The following is a 22,603-nucleotide window of genomic DNA, read 5'->3' as shown; positions in this document are numbered from 1 at the left end:
TTCTTCCCCTTCCTCTCCTCCTCCTCCTTCTTTTCTTTTTTTTTTTTTAAACAACTTTATTGCTATTTGTGAGTTTCCTCCTGGTAAATCTAAAACAAGAAGTGTGCCACTTGGTCAAGAATACTGAACTCCCAGCTAAAAAACTTCTAATTGACAAAGGGGGTGGGGTGGGGCAGGGACAGAATATTTGGCAGGAGGCCCCAGCCCCAAGGTTTTTAAGTGATCTTTGAGAAATAGAGCAAGCTCCTCACTGATAATTTCACAATATAAGTGATTGCATAAGGCATTGATACTGTCCCAATACAACAAGAATGCTATAGAAGAAACATATTGCTTATTGGCCTTCTGAATTGAGAGCAATGGGGTCGTTGTTTTCCTTTGTCTGAGACAGAGTCTCTTTCCAGCCAGCTGGCCTAAACTTTCTATGTAGCCCAGGCTAGCTTAAACTCTATAATTCTCCTGCCTCAGTTGAGCACCTATCTTAATTTGTTTTCGCTTTCTGTGATAAAACACGGACCAAAAACATCTCGGGGAGGAAAGGGTTTATTTCATCTAAAAGTGTATGGTCCATTATGAAGGGAAGTCAGAGCAAGAATCTGGATGCAGGAACTGACGGAGAGACCACGGAGGAACGCTGCTTACTGGCTTGCTTCTAATGGCTTGCAGCCCTGGACCACTTGCCCAGGGGTGGCATCATGTCTAGTAGTCAGGGCCCTCCCACACTAATCAATAATCAAGAAAATGCCCCACAGGCTTGCCTACAGCTAAGCTTCCCCTTCCCGGATTAATCTAGCTTTCCTCCAGTTGACAAACAAACAAACCCATGAACAAACCCCAAACAAACGCACTGCGGCACCACAGTGTGGGGTTTTGGTTTGGGTTGGTTTTTTTCTTTTTGATGGAGCAGTTGTTGTTTATTACATTTTATTTGCGTTGAGGGTGTGGGTTTGTGTGCCATGTTCTGCTCTTCTCACTGGATGGGACCTGGGGATTGAATTTAGGTTGTCAGACTTGGCAGCAATGACATTTATCCGTTGGTCCATCTTTCTGTGTTTTTTTTTTTTTTTTTTTTTTTTTAAACAGGGTTTCTCTGTATAGCCTTGGCTGTCCTGGAACTTGTTCTATAGATCAGGCTGGCCTTGAACTCACAGAGATCTGCCTGCCTCTGCAGCCCAAGTGCTGGGATCAAAGGAGTGTGCCACTATGTTCTGACTCTGTGTTTTTGTTTGTTTGTTTGTTTTGGAAATAAGTTATTGGTGACCTTTTTTTAAAAAAGTAAACGTGTTACTGAACTTCTTTATGTTTTTCGTGGCTTTTTCTATATCTCTTTTGGTTAGACTCACTCTTCCAAGGGAAATTAGTAGATACGGCAATACTCTTAAATAGAAATAGACGGTCAGGCTTACTGGTTCTTTTACTTGACAATAGTGTAGAAGCAGCAAGCATTCACTAAAATCGACATTTCCAATTTAGATACACAATCCTTTCCCCTGTTCCGACACTGAGTCCACACGGGAAACCACCGATTCATCCCGTTGCCCAGGAATATGGCGCTCCATTCCAGTGCTCTGCGGGCTAGGGGCTGTAAATGCACTTTTGGATGTCTTCAGGCCATAGTGGGTTCACCTCAAGGGTTGTGGCCAGTGAAGGGGCATCTGAACAGTAATAAAAGGATTATCAAGTGTTTGTTTTATCAAGAGGATAATCCGGTTGCCTAATTGTAATGAGGAAGAAACAGAACTGGGTGTGGATACTTCTGTGGCCAGAGCCTGATGTGACCTTAGGCTGTACAACTGTTCACTCTGCCGGTTCCTCCAGGAGGGACTGAGACACACACACACACCCAGCGGTTGGAACTGCTGTCGGCTCAACTCCATTCTCAGAACCCACCTGCCTTTTCGGAGATAGTATTCCCAAATGATGATAGTACCGTAGGGGCCGGCGAGAGGGCTCAGTGGATAAAGGTGCTTGCTGCCAAGCCTGAGGGCCTGAGTTCAGTCTCTGGGATGGATCCGCATGGTGGAGGGAGAGAACCAACTCCCACAAGCTGTCTTCTGAACTCTTCACAAGCCCGTGAGCATGTGAGGGCTGAAGAAACGCCATGTTAGTCATCCATCTTGGCTCCTAACAGCTGTTTATCTCCAACTCATGTTCCTAAAAGGAAAGTTCCCTGAAACTCTGATTCTTGACCACCACCCAGAAATGTACAGCCACGACCATGTTTGCTACGGTGTGACTAACTACTGATTTTGGCTTTTGTAACCTGCTTATGCAGATACTCAAAGTCGTCTTGTGGTTTTTGTCTTTAAAAACCGTTCCCTCACCCTCCTTCTCATGGCACATCTCTGGCTTAGAGACTGTATCCCTGCTGGCAGTGTTTAATAAATTTGGTTAATTATCATCTACATGGAGTCTGGAGGTCTTTTCCCGGGGGCGTTGAACTCTGTAACAAGCATGTGTGTATGCACATACATACATAAATAAAACGTAAAGAAACTTAAATAAAAATTTAAAAACATATATCCTATCCACCCCCTAGTACAGACTTTTTTTCCCCATCCTTGAGGCTCATTTTACTTAGACATGTTGATGTTGACAAAGGTCCCTACCGGGAGCCCTCCTGTTTGGAGAACAGACGTAGCTCAGTGTCATGGAGAATAGACGTAGCTCATGCTAGTGGCGTCTGTGCAGCTGTGTGGGCTCCTGGTCTCCTGGGGAAAGCATGATCCAATATGAGTCCAGGGAGAGGGAAAGAGAGAAGGAATACATTCAAGAGGGAAGGAGACAAGTAAGAGAGCGAGAGGCAGGAGAAGAGAGAGCTAAGGAAAGGAGTGTGGGAAGATACAGAAGGTGAGGGCTGGAGCCACAGAGGAAGATGGACAGACAGCATCCTGGACACAAGGAAAGGCAGAAAGAAAAAAAAGTGACAGGAAACGGAGGCACAGAAGAAGGAAAGAGAAACTGAAAATGAAAACGTATTGAATAATGGAGCTGGAGAAAGAGTTTTCGGTTGCACAGGTATGAGATCCTGACTCTAACACCCGTAGAGGATGGCAGTATGCTTGGATCCCAGTGCTGGGAAGTCAAGAGAGGGTGACCTCTGGGACTCCGAGGCCAGCCAGTCTAACCTCATGGGCCAGCTTGAGGCCAGTGCAACTGGGGGCTGGAGAGACGGTTGAGAGAGCCTGCGGAGGGCCTGAGTTCAGTTCCCAACACCTCCATGCAGGCTCACAGTTTGTTCCAGGGGATCCAGTGCCCTTTCTGGCCTCCGTGGGCTCCTGCATGCACGTGGTGCACATACATTCACAAAGGCCCGTGCTGACATTTGACTAAAAATAAATGATAGAAAAAAAGCTAAAGAGTACCTAAGGTGTGACACTTGAGGGTGACCTCTGACCTCCATGCATATATGTGCCCTTGGAGAAGAGGGAGGGAGAGGGGCAGGGAGAGGGGGAGGGAGAGGGAGAACTTTGAATAAAGACGAATTCACCCAGTGTATGCCGCAGTGCTTTTGTGAGGCAGTGAAGTGGAAATAAGAGAGAGGCCCCCTTCCCTCCCAGGAAGAGCGCACAGCTGCCAGGGCAGACAGAAACGGGAAAGAATTTTCTGGAGGGTCAGGGGACCTCTCCACTTGCGCTTACCACAGGCTGGTTGAAGTGTTCACACCCCGTGCAGTCCAACTTGATCACAGAGAGGATGAGCTCCAGGCATGGGGAGGTCTGGGCACCCTTGGGACAGACAGTCGTCTGGTCTCCACAGCCAGCTGAGGACTGGAGAGTTGAGGCTGTGAGACTGGGGTTCACACTACCTCAGGGATGTTAGAGGGATAGGTGTTAGGAAAGGGTAGAGAGGGACTGGAGAGGTGGCTCAGTGGTTAAGAGCAGTGGCTGCTCTTCCAGAGGACCCGGGTTCAATTCCCAGAACCCATATGGTAGCTCACAACTGTCTGTGGCTCTAATCCCAGGAGGATCTGACACCTTCACACCAATGCACAGAAAATAAAGTTAAATAAATGACTTTAAAAATCTTTAAGAAAGAAAAGAAAAAGGGTAGAGAAGAGAAACCTACTCAGGGCAGGAAGGCAACCTGGTGCTGAGGAGTGGGTCCTCTGGGGAAGGGTTAACCTAAGGCCTGGTTCAGGGTTAGCCTTGGCTGGAAGTACCCAGAGGGAACAGAGGAAACAGTCACTGTAGGTCTCTGGGATCCAAAATTATAAAGTCTTGGTTTTCTTTTCATTTATTTACTTAATTTATTTATTTGGGGTGTGTGTGTGTGTGTGTGTGTGTGTGTGTGTGTGTGTGTATGAGCTCACATAGGTCAGAAGAGGACATTGGACTCCCGGAACTGGAGTTATGGTGGTTGTGAACTGCAGTTCATGTGCTAGAAACTGAGCTTGAGTCCTCTGCAATGACAGTCAGTCTCTTAACTGCTAAGTCACCTCTCCTGCCCTGGAAGTCTGGGTTTTCTCTGTTTCCTGCTCAGGCTTCTCCCTCAGGGCATGCTCAGAATCTACAAATAAGATCTACAAACAAGGATTTGAGGCCAGGCTTGGTGGCCACGCCTTTCATCCCAGCACTTGGGAAGCAGAGGCAGGTGGATCTTTGTGAGTTTGAGTCTAGCTTGGTCCATCTACATAGTGAGTTCCAGGACAGCCCGAGCTGCCCAGCGAGGCCCTGTCTTACAAAACAAAACAAAACAAAACAAAACAAAAAAACAAAAATCAATGGTTGATCAGCAATGTAGATTCAGCCTTAGTCCTTCAGGTCCAGCAAGATTTGGAGATCCACAGATAACCTCCTTATACCACTTGCCTGTGAGGATTAATCACCTGTCTCCCACAAAAAGAAAAGGTCCCGGGGAGGGGCAGTGCTGGGGAGTTTGGCTTCTGCTGCACCTGCTTCCACAGAGGCCTGCACAGAGGAACAGTCTGTGGTCCCAACACCTCCAACCTCTGACTTGCCCAGGAGACTGCCCAGACAGCTCCTCCAGGGCCTCCATTTCTTTACTGGGAAGTGATCTAATGACACACCCTGATGATGATACATACCAAAACGTGGAGTCTGCCCAGAGTTTAGAGATGCTCAGAAAGCAAGCAAAGTGAGAAATAACCCATTTTTATGACATATGTATTCACACCTTCATTGTACTTATTATCAAGTAATGATGATGATGATGATGATGATGATGATGATGATTTTTTGTTTTTCGAGACAGGGTTTCTCTGTGTAGCTTTGGAGATTGTCCTGGAACTCTCTCTGTAAACCAAGCTGGCCTCAAACTCACAGAGATCCACCTGCCCCTGCCTCCCGAGTGCTAGGATTAAAGGCGTGCGCCACAGCCGCCCACCTCAGTCATGTTTATTATTTCTGCGACAAGGTTTCACTATGCAGCCCTGACTGACCTGGAACTCTCTGTGTAGACTAGGCTGACCAATAACTCATTGAGATCTTCCTGCTCTGCCTCTTGAGTGATGGGATTAAAGGTGAGAATCACCACAACTGGCCTTGTTTATTTTTGAGCCAGGGTTTTAGTATGTAGCTCTTGCTGGCCTGGAACTCGCTATGTAGACAAGGTTGGCCTCAAATGCACAGAGATCCTCTAGCCTCTCTAGTTGGGACTAATGGTGCACACCACCACCACACCTGGCCTGAGTGTTTATTACTAGTAACAGATTTGTGGATAGATGCATGATTGAGCAGAAAGTATTTCTAGCCTCTCCAGTTGGTATTCCAGTTGTGGTGGTGGTGGTGGGGTAGGGAAGTGATGTAGTAATTTTAAGTAGGCTTGGGAGTGAGGAAGAGGCCCTTGTAGTGTGGGTGTGGCTGCCTGCTGCCTCTCTCAGATGCGGAGAGAACAGACCTGGATGGGTTCTTTACCCTTTTGTAGTTGGGATTAGTTCCCAGTAATCCTAATTCAAATAGAACCCCCTTACTCCGGCCTGGTAGGTAACTGTGTGTGCCCCAGGAATAGATGAGAAACCTAAGCTCTCTGGGAAGAAACATCTGGACATGAGAGTTAACACTAGCAATGTATTTCTGACCTCAGCAGTAAGGTGCACGGCCGTTTTACCTAATTACACCAATTGCTAATACACATCTGGAGTCCTGCAGACCACAAATTCTGCGACAGTGCGGGTCGTGGAGGTCAGTGCGAGCCACTGGGCTTTGCCTTAGACACTGGCGCCTGGAGCGTGGAGAGCCGGGTGCCTGGGGCAGGGACTTCAGGCGCGCGGTGGGCGGGGTCAGGGGCGGGCAGAGGGGGCGTGTCCCGAGCGGGACCACACCCACTTCAGGGTCTGGCGCGGGCGGGCTGAGCGCTACTTAAAGAGCGGTGCGGAGGCGCGCTCGGCGTACTGTCGCGCGCACAGGGCGGCACACGTGTCTCCCCGTGTGGGTCCTGAGTTTCACTCCACCCCTCAGGATCGAGAGACTCGGGGTGGCTCCAGACCCCTTTTTGGTGTGCGCTCACCCTGGCCTGCGTGAGCGTGATCCACGCAGTTCCCTGTGCTCACGGAGCCAACTTGGCCAAGCAACTGTCCCAGGAGCGGCGCGCGGTGGGTACCGGGCACTGCGCATGCGGAGCTCCAAATTCAAACAGCTGTGTCCGGGGCTTCAGGACGGGTGGACTCGGAGTCGCTGGAACTAGGGGACGCTTTCTCCAGGAGGTGGCCACTGAAGAGCCATGGTGGACCGGGGTCCCCTGCTCACCTCGGCCATCATTTTCTACCTGGCCATCGGGGCGGCGATCTTCGAAGTGCTGGAGGAGCCGCACTGGAAGGAAGCCAAGAAAAACTACTATACACAGAAACTGCATCTACTCAAGGAGTTCCCGTGCCTGAGCCAGGAGGGCCTGGACAAGATCCTACAGGTGAGCAGTCTGTCGCCTGAATCCCCCACATGCATCTGAAACATTTGGGGCTACAGCGGTGTTTTAGGGGAGACCCCCCTCCTACAGCTTCAGATGACACCCCTCCAGCCCCAACAAGAGGTCCTTGGGTGGTGGGAAGAAAATTCCCCATCAGGTGTCAGGTTGAAAAGATCTGTGTTTTTCGTCCAGAGACAAGGGTATTCCCCATGCGCTCAGACTTGGTCAGAACCTAGAACGTTCCGAGAAAATTTGGGTTTGACTCCAGGGTGAACTGGGCCCCGCGGTAGCTCAGTGTGGGTGTGCGGGTGCCTCCCTCTTTGGAGGGAGGCTGTGGGGCGGATAAAGGCGTTTATCTTTCCTTGGAGACGCTCCCGGAGTCCGGGAGCGGAGCCGGGTGCCACCCCTCGCTTCTCCACCTCCTGCTCCAGGGCTCTTGCCGCGCCCGCTCGACCTTTCTTAAGAACTTGGATACAGTGGAGAGCCCCCAGAGCCATCGCGGGCAAAACTATACCCGCCGGTCCCTGCTCTCAAGAGTTGGGCAGGGGGCTCGGGCCTGTCCTGAGTGCCCCAGGGGAAGGTCTGTGGCTGGAATGCTGGGGACGCTCTCAGGCTTCCCGGAAGTCTTATCAAGCTGAGACATCCCTCTAGGACCGGGAGTTAAACTTTGTCAAAGTAGCAGGTTGCACAAATGAACACCCAAACCCAGGTGTCCCTTTTCAGAGAGGGAGGAGAGTGTGGGTGAGGGGAAGTTTCCTCGATGTTGGCCTGAGAAGTCCCTTATCTGAGAATGCACACACCCAGTGGACGGCATTGACCTCACCGTGGTAAACTTGACTGGCCATCTCTAATGGAACCTTGAGCCAACTTGGGGTCAGAGGTCCCTCAGTATCAGTTCCTTAAAGGTTCAGCCCCAACCACCCATCCCTGTGCGGATGGCCTCTTATCAATAATGGTAGTATTAGATTGGAGCAGGGATAGATTGTCCAAGCTATTATAGATCTGATCAAGTACATGTAATCGACATCACCTCCCCAATTCTTTCCACTTGTCCTGTCCCTCACTTTCCAGGCTCAGTTTCCTGATGCCAAATGGGAACAAACCCATCTTCATCCTTGTCCTACCCTGGGCTGTTGAAAACAGAAAACCTGAGCACATCTTACTGGTACTAAAACCTATTTTGCCTCCAGGTCACAGACGGACATTCACAGAGATAAGACACGTATTTTAGGTGCCTAAGGGGTCATGGGCTGTGTAGAGAATTGTCCTTAGGAAGCCTGTGAGACAGGTTTACACTACCAGGTGGGGTGTTGCTTTTGAGTAGGGTCATTGGTTCCGATACGCAGTTTTCTGGGGGTGAGTTTCAAAAGATGCATGGTTGGTCTAGCTCCTCTTCTTCGAAGAGGTTCTGGAAAGATCCAAGGACCCCCCTGCTGGGTGGGTGCCTGCTGTGTCTGGGTGTGCTGGGGGAAGAAGGTGGCCAGTTTATGGTTTCCCTGGAGGAAACAATATCTCCGGAGGAGAGTTTTTTTGTATGGTTTGCCCTGGGGGGAGGGGGCAGGGGAGGATGATGAGGCTTGAGCTGCCCTCAAAGTGCCCCCTCCCTGCTGCTCCTCCGCCATGGCAGGGGAAGGAAGGAAAGAATTCAAGGCTAAATGTGGGAAAATAAACTTCAAAACACAAGGAGAAGGGAAGGGTGGGGGGCAGGGGTTGCACAGCCGGGTGCATCTGGTGGTGGTGGTAGCTTTACAAGCCAGGCGGCTTCCGTAGGGTGTTTGAAAAAACAAAATGCTCTTTATTTTGAGGTCTCGTCTGTCAGCGGTGCCTCCACCCTCAAAGTGGACAGGTAACTTTTCTAAAAGGATCTGAGCAACGTCAGGCCAGTGTAATTTGGAGCAGATTCTAGATGCTTGCTTAAATGAATGAGGACAGCCCAGTCACCGTCCCCCTGCCTCCCCCCCCCCCAAAAAAAAGAGCCTTGTCAACTCCAACTGGGCAGTTCCCTCCTTTCAAAGGAAAAACCCAAGAAATGAAAAAGGACCAGTGAAAGCATTTGCCAGCCTCAGCTTAATCTGCAAAAATCTGCCTCCCTCGGCTTTCTTTCTGATCTGTGACTTGGGGCTCTGCCTCAGGCCTCAGGAAATTGGTTTAAGGGGAAAAAAACCCGAAAACTTCAAAATCTTCCTTCCCATCTGGCTGCCTATGGCATCCTGGGTATTTTCCACCTGAGGTACTGGGTTTTAGCTGGTCTGAGTTGCCCTGGTCATCACAAAGCCCCTTAGCTGAAAATTCCTGGGGTGGGAGCGGGAGGTAGCCATGCTTGGGTGGGGGTGGGGTTTACTGCTGCGAACTGGGCTGTGTAGTTAAAGGCAGGGGAAAAAAAGGGAGAAGTCTAGGAAGACGTTATCAGGCCTTCCTCCCCTATCCATGCTGTAGTTGAGCTGTGCCAACACACAGGCTGCCTTCCAAGTGCCCTGCACCAACCTACCAACCTGGGACCCCATGGCTGCTCTCCTTGCCTTCCTACTTTAAGGCAGGGTCTCAAGTAGCTCAGGCTGGCCTAGAACTCATTGTGTAGCTGAGGATGACCTTGAATTCCCAATCTTCCTGCCTTTCACCTTGTACTATACCACTTGCTGTGAATGCAGGTGCTTGGGGGTAGAGCCCAGGACATTTTTTGTACCCTAGGGAAGCATCTCTACCCTAGAGATATATCTCTAGCTCTGATTTTAGTTTTTAGTTTTATAATAAATCTTATTTGGTTCATTGATTAAGACAGGGTCTTACTCTGTAGCTCTGGCTGTCCTGTTCATTATGTAGGCCAGGCTGGTCTCGAACTCACAGAAATCCTCCTGCCTTTGCCTGCTGAGTGCTGGCATTAAAGGCATACACCACCATGGTCCAGTCCAACTAGTTTTTGAGATAGGGTCCTGGTGTGTAGTCCAGGTTGCCCTTGAACTCATAATCATCCTGCCTTATCCCCCTGGATGCTGAGATTATAAGCAAATGCTTCCATGTTTGGCATCACCAGATCTTTGGTGGCTGGCTTTCCTAGCTGTTAAAGTGTACACCACCACCACCCCCCCCCCTCTTGTTTTTACCCAGCAAGGGAAATTAGCATTGATAGTGCATCTACTGTACTGGGTACTGTGGTTAAAATTATCCTCATTCTATGGGAAGGCATAAGCTGATATTGCCTCCTGGCTGGGCCATTTCCTCATCAAACTAGTTAACTTACCTTAGCCTCAATTCCCTCATTGGCAAAATGAGCAGTTTGGTGAGGCTCCAGGGAAGAAGGTATGAATAGAAGCAAGCAGGCTCCTGCTGCTAACGTTTATTGAGTTTTATGGAGCACTCCCTGAGGACGGCATCCTGCCAAGTGCTTTACCTGGTTGCTTCAGGTGCTTTATAGTGACCTCATGCATTAAGATAAGGCAGCTGACACCCAGGGAATTTAAAGTGGCCGCATGGACAAGAGCCTCAGCCTTGGGATCGCCCTCAAGCAGTATCCATCTTCGCCAGCCCACCGCAGGAGTGTTGCTCTCTGATTGAGCTGAGTTAATTGGTTCAGCTTGACTTTGGACAGCTGGGAAATTCTATTTTTTTGTTTCCTCTGGAACAGGCATCGGCACGCAGGCTCCTCCGGTGTGGCTGCCTGGCTGACCCGGCCCTGTCTCCGGCACTGAAACTGTGCTTTGCTTCACCCTTCTCTTTTTCATAGGTGTGTTTTGGAAGCCCCTCTTCCCTCCCCCAAAGTAGAGGACTGAGTTGAATTGACAGGCTGACAACCCCCCTGAGCTACATCCCTCCAAGGTTCTTAAAATATTCTAGGGGTTTCCATGTGTACCTCCTTTTATTTATAAGTCCTTAAATCCTCCACACACATTCAACAGGCGTAACACATCCCAATCCTGGAATTCTGACACCATTACTAACACCTGTCCTCCCCCAAGTTATAAAAGACAAAACTGAGGCCGGGCGGTGGTGGCGCACGCCTTTAATCCCAGCACTCGGGAGGCAGAGCCAGGCGGATCTCTGTGAGTTCGAGGCCAGCCTGGACTACCAAGTGAGTTCCAGGAAAGGCGCAAAGCTACACAGAGAAACCCTGTCTCGAAAAACCAAAAAAAAAAAAAAAAAAAAAAAAAAAGACAAAACTGGACTTTGTCCTAATGACTTCTGACCAAAACGTTTAAAACGAGGCTTATTGGAAGGCTTGGAGAAAAAGTTCTCTGAGCTTGGTTTAGGGGAACACAGGGTTAATATGAGCACCCATTTTTGTTTCAAGCCACGGTGGATACCATGAGGCTTACAGATCTTCTCACCTGCCCGTGATAGAGAAACACAGTAAGTCTTTGGAGTCTTGATCATGGAGGCCTCCATGTCTCTAGCTCAACTTGAATTCTCTAGTCTAGGGCTGCAGAGGTAGAAAGTGGGTACTTTTTTTTTTTTGGATAAGGTTTCTCTGTGTAGCCCTGGCTGTCCTGGAACTCACTCTGTAGTCCAGGCTGGCCTCGAGCTCACTGAGATCTTCCTGCCTCTGCCTCCCCTGAGTGCTGGCATTAAAGGCGTGTGCTACCACCGCCTGGCAAGACAACCCTTTCTAATTACTTGTTTTCTCAAGTTACACTTAAGTTGAAGACTGGAAAAAAAACCCCAACCACTACCTCAAATCCACAAGTCCACCTTAGTTAACTGTACCAGTTAGTTTTACCAGTTAAAATACATTTTTATTAAGCTGTCTTGAGAGTTTTAATGGAGCCTCTAGGATGATCAGATGACACAGTTGTGAAGAACCGTCCCAGGGTAGAAATTGGCACACGTTGAAAGGTTGAAAGTGGGGTGGTAGAGGCTTCCAGGAGGGGGCCTAGAGGAGGGAGGTGATGATTGTCACTTCCAAGTATTTTCCTGGGGCTTTGCCCTGTTTATAGGCTGGTGTTTAAAAGAAAAACAATCCCCTGGTTTTGGATGCTGCGCTTGGCTAACCCTGACCTGGGGCCAAAGGCTTTCATATTGAACTTGGCTGTTTGCTGTCAAATTGGGCTCAGCTTCTGAACTCTGTGTGAGGTTGTGTTTGGGAGGGGTAGATGGGAGGGAAGGGAGATGCAAAGTTTTGGGGAGCAGAGAAAGAACCCAGTGAGAAGTGAGGTAGGTAACCGCCAGGAAGCATGGGAATGGAGTTGTCTCTTTCCATTGTTCACTGAGTCTAGTCCCCTGGGCCCTTCTGACTTGTCTGTGTCCATCCCACCCTGCCCCTGCTCCTCCCCTGCACCTAGAATAAAGTGGAGGAGGTTGGTAGACTGTGTGTCTAATGCTGCCCTAGTCAGAGGTCTTCTGCATCACCATAAGCAGTGTGCCCGATGATTCCACGTGGCCGCTGATACCGCCCCAGAGCTCGAGCACATTAGAGTGTAGCCCATAGTACATTCTTGCTCAGAGCTGGCCTCTATCACAGATGTCATTGCCCCATCCAGGGTGCTTGGGATCAGAAGTGATTTGGATTTTCACAGATTAGGAGTGTCTGCAGCTACATGACCAGCTTGAGGACCTGACCCAAGTCAAAACATAAAACTCCTTTGTTTCATGTGCAGCCTGTACACCATCCTGAGAGTGATTTTATGGACTGTGGTGCGCCTGCATTTTTATTCAGCCTATGAGATTGGGTATAGAATTTCCACTTGTGACATCACTTTTAGTACTCAAAGTTTTGGTGTTTGTTTGTTTATTTTCTTCTTCCCAAGACAGGGTTTTTCTGTGTAGCTTTGGAGCCTGTCCTGGAACTTTGTAGAACAGGCTGGCCTCGAGCTCACAGAGATCTGCCTGGCTCTGCCTCCCAAATGCTGGGCTTAAAGGTGTACACCACCACTGCCTGGCTTCAAAAAGTTTTGAATTTAGATTTTTTAGAGAGAGGATAGCCGGCCTATTCAGGACTGTAGCTGCCAGATGTTCTGCCATGGAGTGTCCCATGCACAGACATCATGAACTTCTGAATGGCTTTGTAAAGAATCAAAAGGACTTGTACATTATTTTATGTGTTTGTATATGGGTGCACACGTGCGTGTATGCTATGGCCATGTGACTGAGGTCAGAGGACAAGCTGATCCTGCCTACCATGTGGGTCCCAGGGATCAAACTAGGGTTGTCAGGCTTGGTGGCAATGTCTTTACCCACTGAGCCCTCTCATGGGCCCAAGTCTTTCTAGAGCATTTAGTTCTGGGGCTAGCTAGCCCACAGGGAAGGCCTCATGCATGCTAGGCACACATGCCATGCCATTGAGCACCGTTCTTGGCCCTGAATTTATTTTTTAATTATAAAAAACAGATAGAGGGTCTGGAGAGATGGCTCAGCCGTTAAGAGCAAGCACTGCTCTTGTAGAGGACCCGGGTTCAGTTCCCAGCACTGGCATGGGGTTTACAGCCACCTATAACTCCAGTTCCAGGGAATCTGAGGTCCTCTTCTAGCCTCCAAGGGTACATGCGCTCATGTGCACCCCCCCCCCCCACCCCCCACACTTGTGATTAAAAATACCAAAAGTAACTATGTTCTGTCTTCACTGGTTTTGGTGTACCATTCCGTGATGATAACTATCTTCACACGGTTGTGATTCAGATCTGTGTTGTTAACCCTTTCTTTTTGTAGAACAGAAACTTTCTACTTATCAACCACCTGTCTCCCCACCTTTTCCACCCAGCCACTGGTAACTGCCATTATGCTTCCTGTTGCTGTGAATTTGATGCCCTCAAGTACGTTGGGTAGATTGAATCATGTCGTGTTTGTCTTTTGGTGTGGAACGTGGTCCGGCCAGTAGAAAACCACATGGAGGTTCTTATCAGTTAAAAATAGCCCTGCCGTATAATGTGTTCTGGCTAAGCAAACGCAGGGGCACTGAGCCACCTCCCGACTGTCGACTGGGTATTTTATTTTACTGTTACTTTGTGTGTGTGTACGGGTGTTTCAACTGCGTGTATGTCTGTGCACCATGTGTGTGAGTGGTGAACGAGGAGGCCAGAAGAGGGCCGTGGAGCCCTTGGAGCTGGGCTTACAGATGGTTGTGAGATACTGTCGCTGCTGGGGATTGAACCCTGGTCTTTGGGGAGAGCAGCCAACGCTCTCAGTTGCTGAGCCATTTCTCCAGCCCCTCAACGGAATATTCTAGAGGACTAGATGAAAGGCAGTGGGAGAGGGGACGGTGGATCTCCCCTTCCGTAGCCCCGAGAGACGTATAAATGTGCATGATGGGGCTTGGGCTGCAGCCACAGGCCAGGGAGGTGAGGGTCAGATGACAGAGCCTCTGTGAGCTTAGCCAAGGAATTTGAACTCCATCAAATGTTTGCCGTTTTCAAGGAGGGGAGTGGGTAACGTTACAGAAAGTTCTCTCCTTCTTCACAGCCGTTTACAACTGCAAACAGTGGAATATTCTGACCGAAATTAAATTTCCGTAGGCTGAGCCGTTCACCTCGTGAGTGTTCTGATAAGGTCGCCTCCTCCTTCCTCTCCACTTCTGGTGAAACAGAGTGTGGCTTTTCCCAGAAAGCCCCACTCCAGCCCCTTTCTTCACCCCAGACACCAGTTGAGGTGCCTCTTTCCCCACTATGGGCCCTGTTCCTGTGGAGGTCCAGGTCTGGGATAGTCTCCCCAGACACTCCACCCCAGTTTGACTTTCCCCAGCTGTCCTTTGTTCTTTCATGGAAGAGGATGGAATACTGAGCTCTGCACTGCTTCCCGAAGCCTGTAGGCTCAACCCCCAGCCACCAGAAACCCTAATGGGGTGGAAAGGGGGCCCTCTCTTGCTGGCCAGCATCTCTGTGCAGAGGGATCTCAAGAACTGGAGGGTCTCTGAGCCCTTGAGCCTCGGTCTTGCTGGGGAGAGGAAATCGGACTGGGGTGGTGAAGTGAGGGAGCCACAGGCAGAAGTGCTGAGTGATGGGTAGCAGATGGTGGAGACTGGAGGGCAGGACACGGTTGAGGGGCCTTGGAGGTTTCAGTTCCCATGTCCAGAAGCCTGTAGAAGAACCCCTTCCCTGGGGGAATCGGGCCTCCCAGCCTTTGTCCTCAGGGCGATCCTGGGCTGCCGAGGAAGTGCCCCTAGGAGGGTGGTGCTGGTGAGTGTACCTGCAGTATCTGATTGTGTATCGTGGACACATGGGTTTTATTCTGATTCAAGGAAGAAAGAAAGAGTGGTGGGTGTGACTAGCAGGCCTTTGGGAATTCCGTGGACTCCTGCTATCTGTGCCAGGCATGGGACTGGCACATTTTCTGTGTCTCTAGGACAGCCTAGGACTGCTGTTTTCCTTGTCTGAATCGACACACCAAGGTAGGACTGAGGTTCTCTCTCCTGTCAACTAAGCCTTGGTCTTGCCCATGCATGGTAGAGCCAGTGACTGGAGCGTGGTCATGGGCCAGGAGGAGACTGCTACTAAGAACTTTCTTGGTTCTGAGCTGGGAGAACCGCTGGCACGCAGAGCCTCACTGAGTCTTTGGCCTGAGGCTTTCTGCAGCAGGTACTATTATCACCTCACAGGAGGAGCAGCAGAATAGGTCACTGTGATGGTCTTCACTGTCGCCTTGACTGGCTGTAGAATCACCATGGAAATATACCTCTGGGTATGTCTGAGAGATTGTTTCCAGGAAGGTCTAACTGATCATGGAGGGCACACCTAGGTAAAGCCAGCATCAACACACTGTGGCCCAGCCTGATGAAAAAAGGAGAAAGTGAGCTGAACCCCAGCGTTCATCTCCGCTTCCTGACAGAGGACAAAATATGAATAGCTGCCTCATGCCTCTGCTGTCGTGTTCCCTCAAACTGAGCTAAAATGGACCCCTTTAAAAGTGATTTCTAGCCGGGCGGTGGTGGCGCACGCCTTTAATCCCAGCACTCGGGAGGCAGAGGCAGGCGGATCTCTGTGAGTTCGAGGCCAGCCTGGTCTCCAAAGCGAGTTCCAGGAAAGGCGCAAAGCTACACAGAGAAACCCTGTCTCGAAAAAACAAAAAAAAAAAAAAACAAAAAAACAAACAAACAAAAAAAAAAGTGATTTCTATTTTTATATGGGCACAGATTTTTACATGTATGCATGTTTTATCTGCATGTATATATAGTATGTGCACCACATGAACGTCTGGTGCCCTGCCCCCAGAAGTCAGAAGAGCACTTCAGATCCCCTAGAACTGTAGTTATGGATGACTGTGAGCCACCGTTGTTGGTGCTTGGAACTGAGCCTGGGTCCTCTGTGAAAGCAACAAGTGCTCTTAACCACTGAGCCATCTCTCCAGCCCTGACCCTTCCTTTTTAAAGTTGTTTTGTTGGTCACAATGGTGAAGAAAGTCAGTTGGTCCCAGGAATTGGTGGTAGTTTCTGTGCTAAACCTGACCACATCATCTGGAGGTCTTTGGAACTGGTAGGCATGAGGAATGTAGAAGAGAAGCCCCAGAACGCTTGCTGTAAGCAGAGTTTAATGGGCCGCCTTGGTCCAGTTTGGAAGACCAGAATGCGCATGCCTTCCCTGCCGTGATGGCCTGACTATGCTCTCGGTGGGAGAGCCAGAGTAAAACCTTCTTCCTTAAGAGGTTGTCAGGCATTTGATTACGGCAACAAGAAGAGTAACCACGACAACCACAGAGGTGGTAGCATGTCTGGGGCCTCGCCATTAGGAGAATGAGGAAGATGGACACCCGGCCCTCGTGCTTGGAACCATCTTGCCGTGCATTCTGTTGCATTGATAGTGGAAGAAACGAGGAGGAAGGCTGAGAAATGGAAAAACGGCACATTGCCTGGGGTCTTCAGAATCTTGTGGTGTGTGGAGCTGAGCATCCAGGGTGCTGATGGGTGTGGCTGTGAGCAAGTTGTCCCCTCCTCAGATGGGACAGTAGTACTCTGTTGTCTTCATGCTCAGCACTGTATCAGGGTGCTTATACCATACAACAGGTGACCTAAGCATCTGCTGCTCTCCCTACCCTGTGTCTCTGGGCATCTTGTCCCTGACCCCCTCCCCACAGGCCTCACCATGCATTGAGTTCTTAATCTAGACATTGGTGGCCAAGGAGGAGGATGAAACCCATCAAGTCCTTCCTTTTTGTGCCCCCCACCATTTTCCATTCCTTTCAAATTGACTCACGATTCATTTCACGAAGGGTATAATCAACACTTGGAAATGTGACTTCACCCTTCCAGTCTCAAGCCTCGGTTAAGTCTTTCCCCCTGGAGAATCCTGGGTCCAGGTGGCCCCAGGACCATCTTTCCTAGGTGGTGGCCATGCAGGATTGGAGGCAACACTGAGCCCTCCCTAGAGGCAAGACAGTGCCAACACTCTTAGGGCTCTCTTGGTGGCCAGGGCTCTTTGATTAGTTTGCAATCTGCATTCTTTTTCCTCTCATCCATCTAAATATTTAGGCTTCCCGCTGAAATATTTAGGAAGGACTGTGTACTTCCCTGGCTGTTGTCACTCACTCCTCCATGCCCTGCTGTAATCGGACTACAGCTGTTGAACCAGCTCCTTCCTACCCAGGGGGTGGGATGGGAGTGGGGGTGGGGTGGGGGTGGGAGGGGTGGGGGGTGGTACTTGTCCAAAGCCGAGGAGAACCTATGCAGGGTAGTTGGTGGCGAGACTAGCTTGGCTCCATCATGTAGTTTGGAGGCTGGCCTTGTAGGTCACCAGGAATCTGATCAGCCTCGTCTGGAGGACTGTACACCCCAGGGCTCCTCCACTTGTCTGAGTCAACCTATGCTTGGATGGGGAAAGGAAACCTTCGTTTGAGCCGTTGTGAAGACAAAAGCTGGTCATAACCGGAGGTCTAATCTTACCTATATACTAGTTTGTGCCATGTGACCCTGGCCAGATTTCACCACTCCATATTCACCCATGTATTGAAAGATTGGAGTGCCTTTGAATTAGACCATAAGGGCCCAACATGGGACACCTCTCTGTCCCCAGACTTGTGTGACCATGCCCCATCTCAAGATATCCAGCATGAAGTACTTGTTTCATGTTCTGTCATGCCCAGGTGCCCAGTGGCACACACCTTCTCATGAAAGTCTGAAGGGGAGGCCAGGCCTCTTGTAAGATCAAAGCCAGGTGATTTCAGCCAGGTAAAGCTGCACTCACTAGCCTTGGTCTCTCACAAGCTTTGAAAGAAGTGATCAATGTTTATGGATAGTGAGATGGCCCTGCAGGTAAGGGTGCATACTCCTGAAAGTTGTCCTCTGACCTCTACCTGTGTATCATGACTTGAACACACCCACACACAATAAAAAATTTTAAATGCAATAAAAAGTTTATTCCTGTGCTGGATAGTTTTATGTTAACTTGACACAAGCTAGAGTCATTTGGGAAGTGGGAACCTCAACTGAAAAAATGCCCCCACAGACTGGCCTGGGGATAAAAGCCTTTGTTGCGTTGTCTTGATTGATGGTTGATGGGGGAGGGCCCAGCTCATAGTGGGTGGGGCCACTCCTGGGCTGGGGGTCCTGGGTTCTATAAGACAGAGGCTGAGCAAGCCATGGGAGCAAGCTAATAAGCAGCACCCCTCCATGGCCTCTGCATCAGCTCCTGCCTCCAGGTCCCTGCCCTGACTTCCTTCTGTGATGGACGGTGATGTAGAAGTGTAAGCCAAATAACCTTTCCTCCCCAAACTGCCTTTGATTGCAGTATTTTATCACAGCAATATAAACCCTAACTAAGACAATTCCCTGCCCCACCCCACCCTGCCCCTTCAAACTACATTTGGGGGTACTAGGTAAGGGCAGGCAGAGTTATTTTTTTGAAAGTTGTATATGTGTGTGCATACAGTATGATTATTTCAGTAAGTGTGTATGATGTGTGATAGCCAAAGAAGAGTAACAATGCTTCTGTACCCTTACCACTTCTTCCCACTCGGAGCCTTTGGCAATAAATTGTATGTTCTAGTCACATATGTGCCATACAACCTAGACCACTATTCTACTGTTTTTTTGTTGTTTTTTTTTTTTTGTGGTGGTGGGGTGGGGGTGGGGTTGTTGTTGTTGTTGATTGTGTGTATGCTGTGGGTCTCTGCATGAGTATGCAGTGCCTACAGAGGCATTCCTTAATCCTTCTGGAGCTGGAGTTGCAGGCCGTAGTGAGCTGCCCAACATGGGTGCTAGGAACCAAACTCAGGTCCTCTGCAAGAGTAGTGTGAGCTCTTAACCTTGAGCCTTCTCTTCAGTTCCAAGACAAGGTTTTACTCTGTAGCCCCATCTGGCCTCGAACTTGCAGCAACTATCCTGCCTCAGTTTCTAAAAGTGCTGGGACTATAGGCACATGCCACCAAAATCCAGCTGTTCTCTTCTTAGAGAGGAGTTTTTCAGGCTTCCATGTAAATGACAGCATGTGTTTGTGTTTGTTGAAGACTGGCATTTAAGGCCTTCCTGGGATGGATGGATGGATGGATGGATGGATGGATGGATGGATGGATGGATGGATTGATTTGATACTTTTGACGCAGGATTTTCAAATAGCTCAGGCTACCTTTAAATTGGCTATGTATTTGAGATTGCTCTTGAACTCCTGATCATCCTTCCCTCACCTCATTACCGCCCTGGGGTTTAATCTGTCTTCCCTGTCTATGAATTAGTCAGATGGTAAGCACCTAGTTACTCTGCCTTTGGGGGCTGGGGAGAATCCTGGGAGTCAGTCACCAGTCACTCAGCTGTCACTCAGCCGAGCACCCTGCAGCTGCGGTCATCCCCCTTTGATGGGAGTGTCCCAGTGAACAGCTTCCCAGTCTGGGTCTGTTTATCTCCAGAGGAACACCCCCGCCCCCAACTCCATCCTGCCCCTTCCCTACCATCCTTTGTTTTATAAACTTTCTCCAACCTCTTCCTGGGATGTTAGAGGCCCAGGCTGTGGTTGCCAAGCCTTGGTCTTCAGCTCTCTGCTGGGTGCTGGGGTAGGAGGGGGAAGTGTGCTTTCTACTTTGAAGGAACTTGAGAGTGCACATATCCAGCCCTCTTGCAGCAGATACCAAGCACGTGCTGAGAGCAGGCTGACTAAGCGTGAACACACACGGTGCGGTGCGGGCGCAGGTGACTAGATCTGCAGGCTGTCCATGCCTAGCCTTGGCCCTCCCTCAGTTTGGGGAATGTCTTTGGGCTGTGTTATGGGGAAATGGGGATGGGCTGGGGTGGGCCATCTGGATGTGTGCATGTCCCTGCCCTTGTTTAATCTTCAGAGCCTTGCAAGGAGGAGCTCTGAGAAGACCAGGACTGTTTGCATGAGGAGGTGGCTCTCTAGCTGATAGTCGGTGGTGTGACATGGTAGACCACAGCCACATTGGGCTTTCCCACCCCTTGGCCTACCACACAGGGTGGGAGCTGAAGTGTTTGCAGGGTGTTTCCTATATAGCACCTAGGTGACCCCCCCCCCCACCACACAGGGAGGGAGCTGAAGTGTTTGCAGGGTGTTTCCTATATAGCACCTAGGTGACCCCCCCACCCACCACACAGGGAGGGAGCTGAAGTGTTTGCAGGGTGTTTCCTATATAGCACCTAGGTGACCCCCCCCCCACCACACAGGGAGGGAACTGAAGTGTTTGCAGGGTGTTTCCTATAGCACCCAGATGACCCTACCCAGTCTTCTAAAAAGCTTGCAGATGTGGGCTTGTGCCCACCCTACCCTCCACCTTGTCTTTTCAAGGGCCTACATTCATTCCAAGGGTCAAACCATTCATTTGACGATTTCCTTCTGCTTCCTCCACGGGCCTGACACTGGGAGGGGACCTCTACCCCGATAGCCAGCTATATGTTATCCCATTTGTTGGACTGGAAACCAGGGCCTGGTAAGGAGGGACTAAGGTGGGGACAGAGCCGTCTTGCAGGGTGTCTAACCTGTCCACATTTCATGACATTATGATCTGCAAATGTACTGGGCCACACGCGTAGCTATCCTGGGATGTGTGTGACCTGTGGGCTGCATGTTTTGGGCAGAGAGGCAAGTTCAGGTTCATCAAGCAGTACTGATTTCGGGTCTGGCTGTGGGCCTTTCTTCAGAGATAAAAAAGTTAGCCCAGTTACACACACACACACACACACACACACACACACACACACACACATCTATGTGTGCATGGGTCTGATACCGTTGCGTGTCTGCACGTTTGTGCGTGTGAGCGTGGGTATGCGTGTGCCATGGCGCAGCGTGGAAGGTCAGTCCTCCTGTTTGGCTTTGAGACACAGTCTCTCTTCACTGCTTCGTACAGCAGGCCAGCTGGACCATGGGAATTCTGTCTCTGCCGCCCATCTTATCGCCAGGAGTGCTGAGTCAAGGGTGGCCTGGTCAGGTGTGACTTGGTTTCTGGGCATCCGAACTGAGATCCTTACACTGCCTGAGCCATCTTTGGGGCCCACCGTATCCTTGCGGCATTGCCTTTAAGTTGCAAAGGTGTTGATTGTTTTGGGGGTGTAAAGCCTGCCTCACTTCCTGTCCTAACCTGCCCAGCACACTTTTCCCTGAGATCTGGGGGGCTGGCTGCCCTTGGCATGAGCACTGATGGGAGAAAAGGTGAAGGTTGCTTGTGTGGGAAACTCCCGGTAGCACAGAAGGGAGGATGTTTTCTGGGCCAGGCTAGAGCCTGGGGCAGAAGGGATCCGTCCGGGGCCCACTCCCAGCCCCCACCCCACTCTCCTGGGGACTTTTTCTCCAGCATTGGACTCTACATCCAAGGAGCTGTTGGTTGCTGTCTCCACCCCATCGGAGAGGTTGCAGGAGGTGATTGACATCGAGGACACCTCTCCTGGCTGCAAAGGCTTAAAAATGTCAGGTTGGAAGGATCTTAGTAGTTCTTTAACCAGCCTCCCGGAGCCAAGGCCCAGCCCTTTAGGGAAAATTACACAACTTAGTTTAAGACTACTGCTTACCAGGGGTGGGGAGGTACATTCAAGAGCCATTAGAGCTGGGGGGCAGGCAATTAAGGAAAGGCTTCTTGGGAACAGTGACCTCGGAGGGCAGGTCAGTTAGCCAAAGGTGATCACCACCCGCCAATGGCTCTCCTGGTCACCGCCCCAGCAGCCTGGGGTTTTGGCCCCCAACCTGGAAAAGCCTCAGGCAACTCCTCCTTCACAGTCGCCTGGGGCTGGGTGGGGTAGGGGGGTGGACTGTTGGTTTTGAGATTTAAGGATTCTTTTTGTTGATCCTGGTTGGCCTTGGTGCAGACGGAGGACTGGAGGTCAACCTTCCCTGGGAGGAGAGGTATTCTGCAGCCCTGCATGCCTGTGGCATGTGTCCCTCAATTTGACCAACATTTATGAGGTTTGTGTGTTACTGTTTTTTAAGACAGGGTCTCACTATGTAGCCCTGACTGGCCTGCAAAGCTGCTCTTTATTTTAGAGACTTGCTAGGCCACAAATCACTCCTTTGCTTGTTTGTTCGTTTGAGATAGAGTCTCAGGTAGCCAGGCTGGCTTTTAACTAAGGACGTCCTTGAACCTCTACCTCCAGAATGCTGCAGTTGGCGGGCACACGTGCACCACCATGAGCATTTTCATTTGGTGCTGGTCGTGGAACCCAAAGCTTCATACAAGCTAGGCAAGCACTCTAGCTGAGCTACATCCCCAGCTCTCCTCAGACCCTTGTTTGCTCCTGGCTTCGGGAATTGCCCTGAGCATTGCTCTTTGTAGCCTTTGGGGTTCTGATATCCCAGGTACCACCCAAATAGACCATATACATAGGTTTGTTTACCACTTTAGGCATAAAAACTTTTAAGTCAGGAAACCTGGGTTATACCAGAGCCATCAA

The 22,603-nt window shown here is 50.0% G+C and overlaps 1 protein-coding gene across 1 annotated transcript in view; it reads left to right on the top strand.

Annotated features, from left to right (window-relative positions):
- Positions 1-6,315: 6,315 nt before the first annotated feature.
- The window catches only part of Kcnk5 (potassium two pore domain channel subfamily K member 5), a 44,410-nt gene continuing 28,122 nt past the window's right edge, over positions 6,316-22,603 (top strand). The window contains exon 1 of the mRNA XM_052734339.1: positions 6,316-6,867. Within this exon, the coding sequence (XP_052590299.1) occupies positions 6,682-6,867 (186 nt within the window). The 5' untranslated portion in view covers positions 6,316-6,681. The remainder of the gene's footprint in view (positions 6,868-22,603) is intronic.

The sequence above is a fragment of the Peromyscus californicus genome, unplaced genomic scaffold, assembly GCF_007827085.1.
Source record: "Peromyscus californicus insignis strain IS unplaced genomic scaffold, ASM782708v3 Scaffold_12__1_contigs__length_115047231, whole genome shotgun sequence".
NCBI lineage: Eukaryota > Metazoa > Chordata > Mammalia > Rodentia > Cricetidae > Peromyscus > Peromyscus californicus.
Note: the sequence above shows the minus strand (reverse complement) of the source record. Positions and strands in the feature narration are given on the sequence as shown.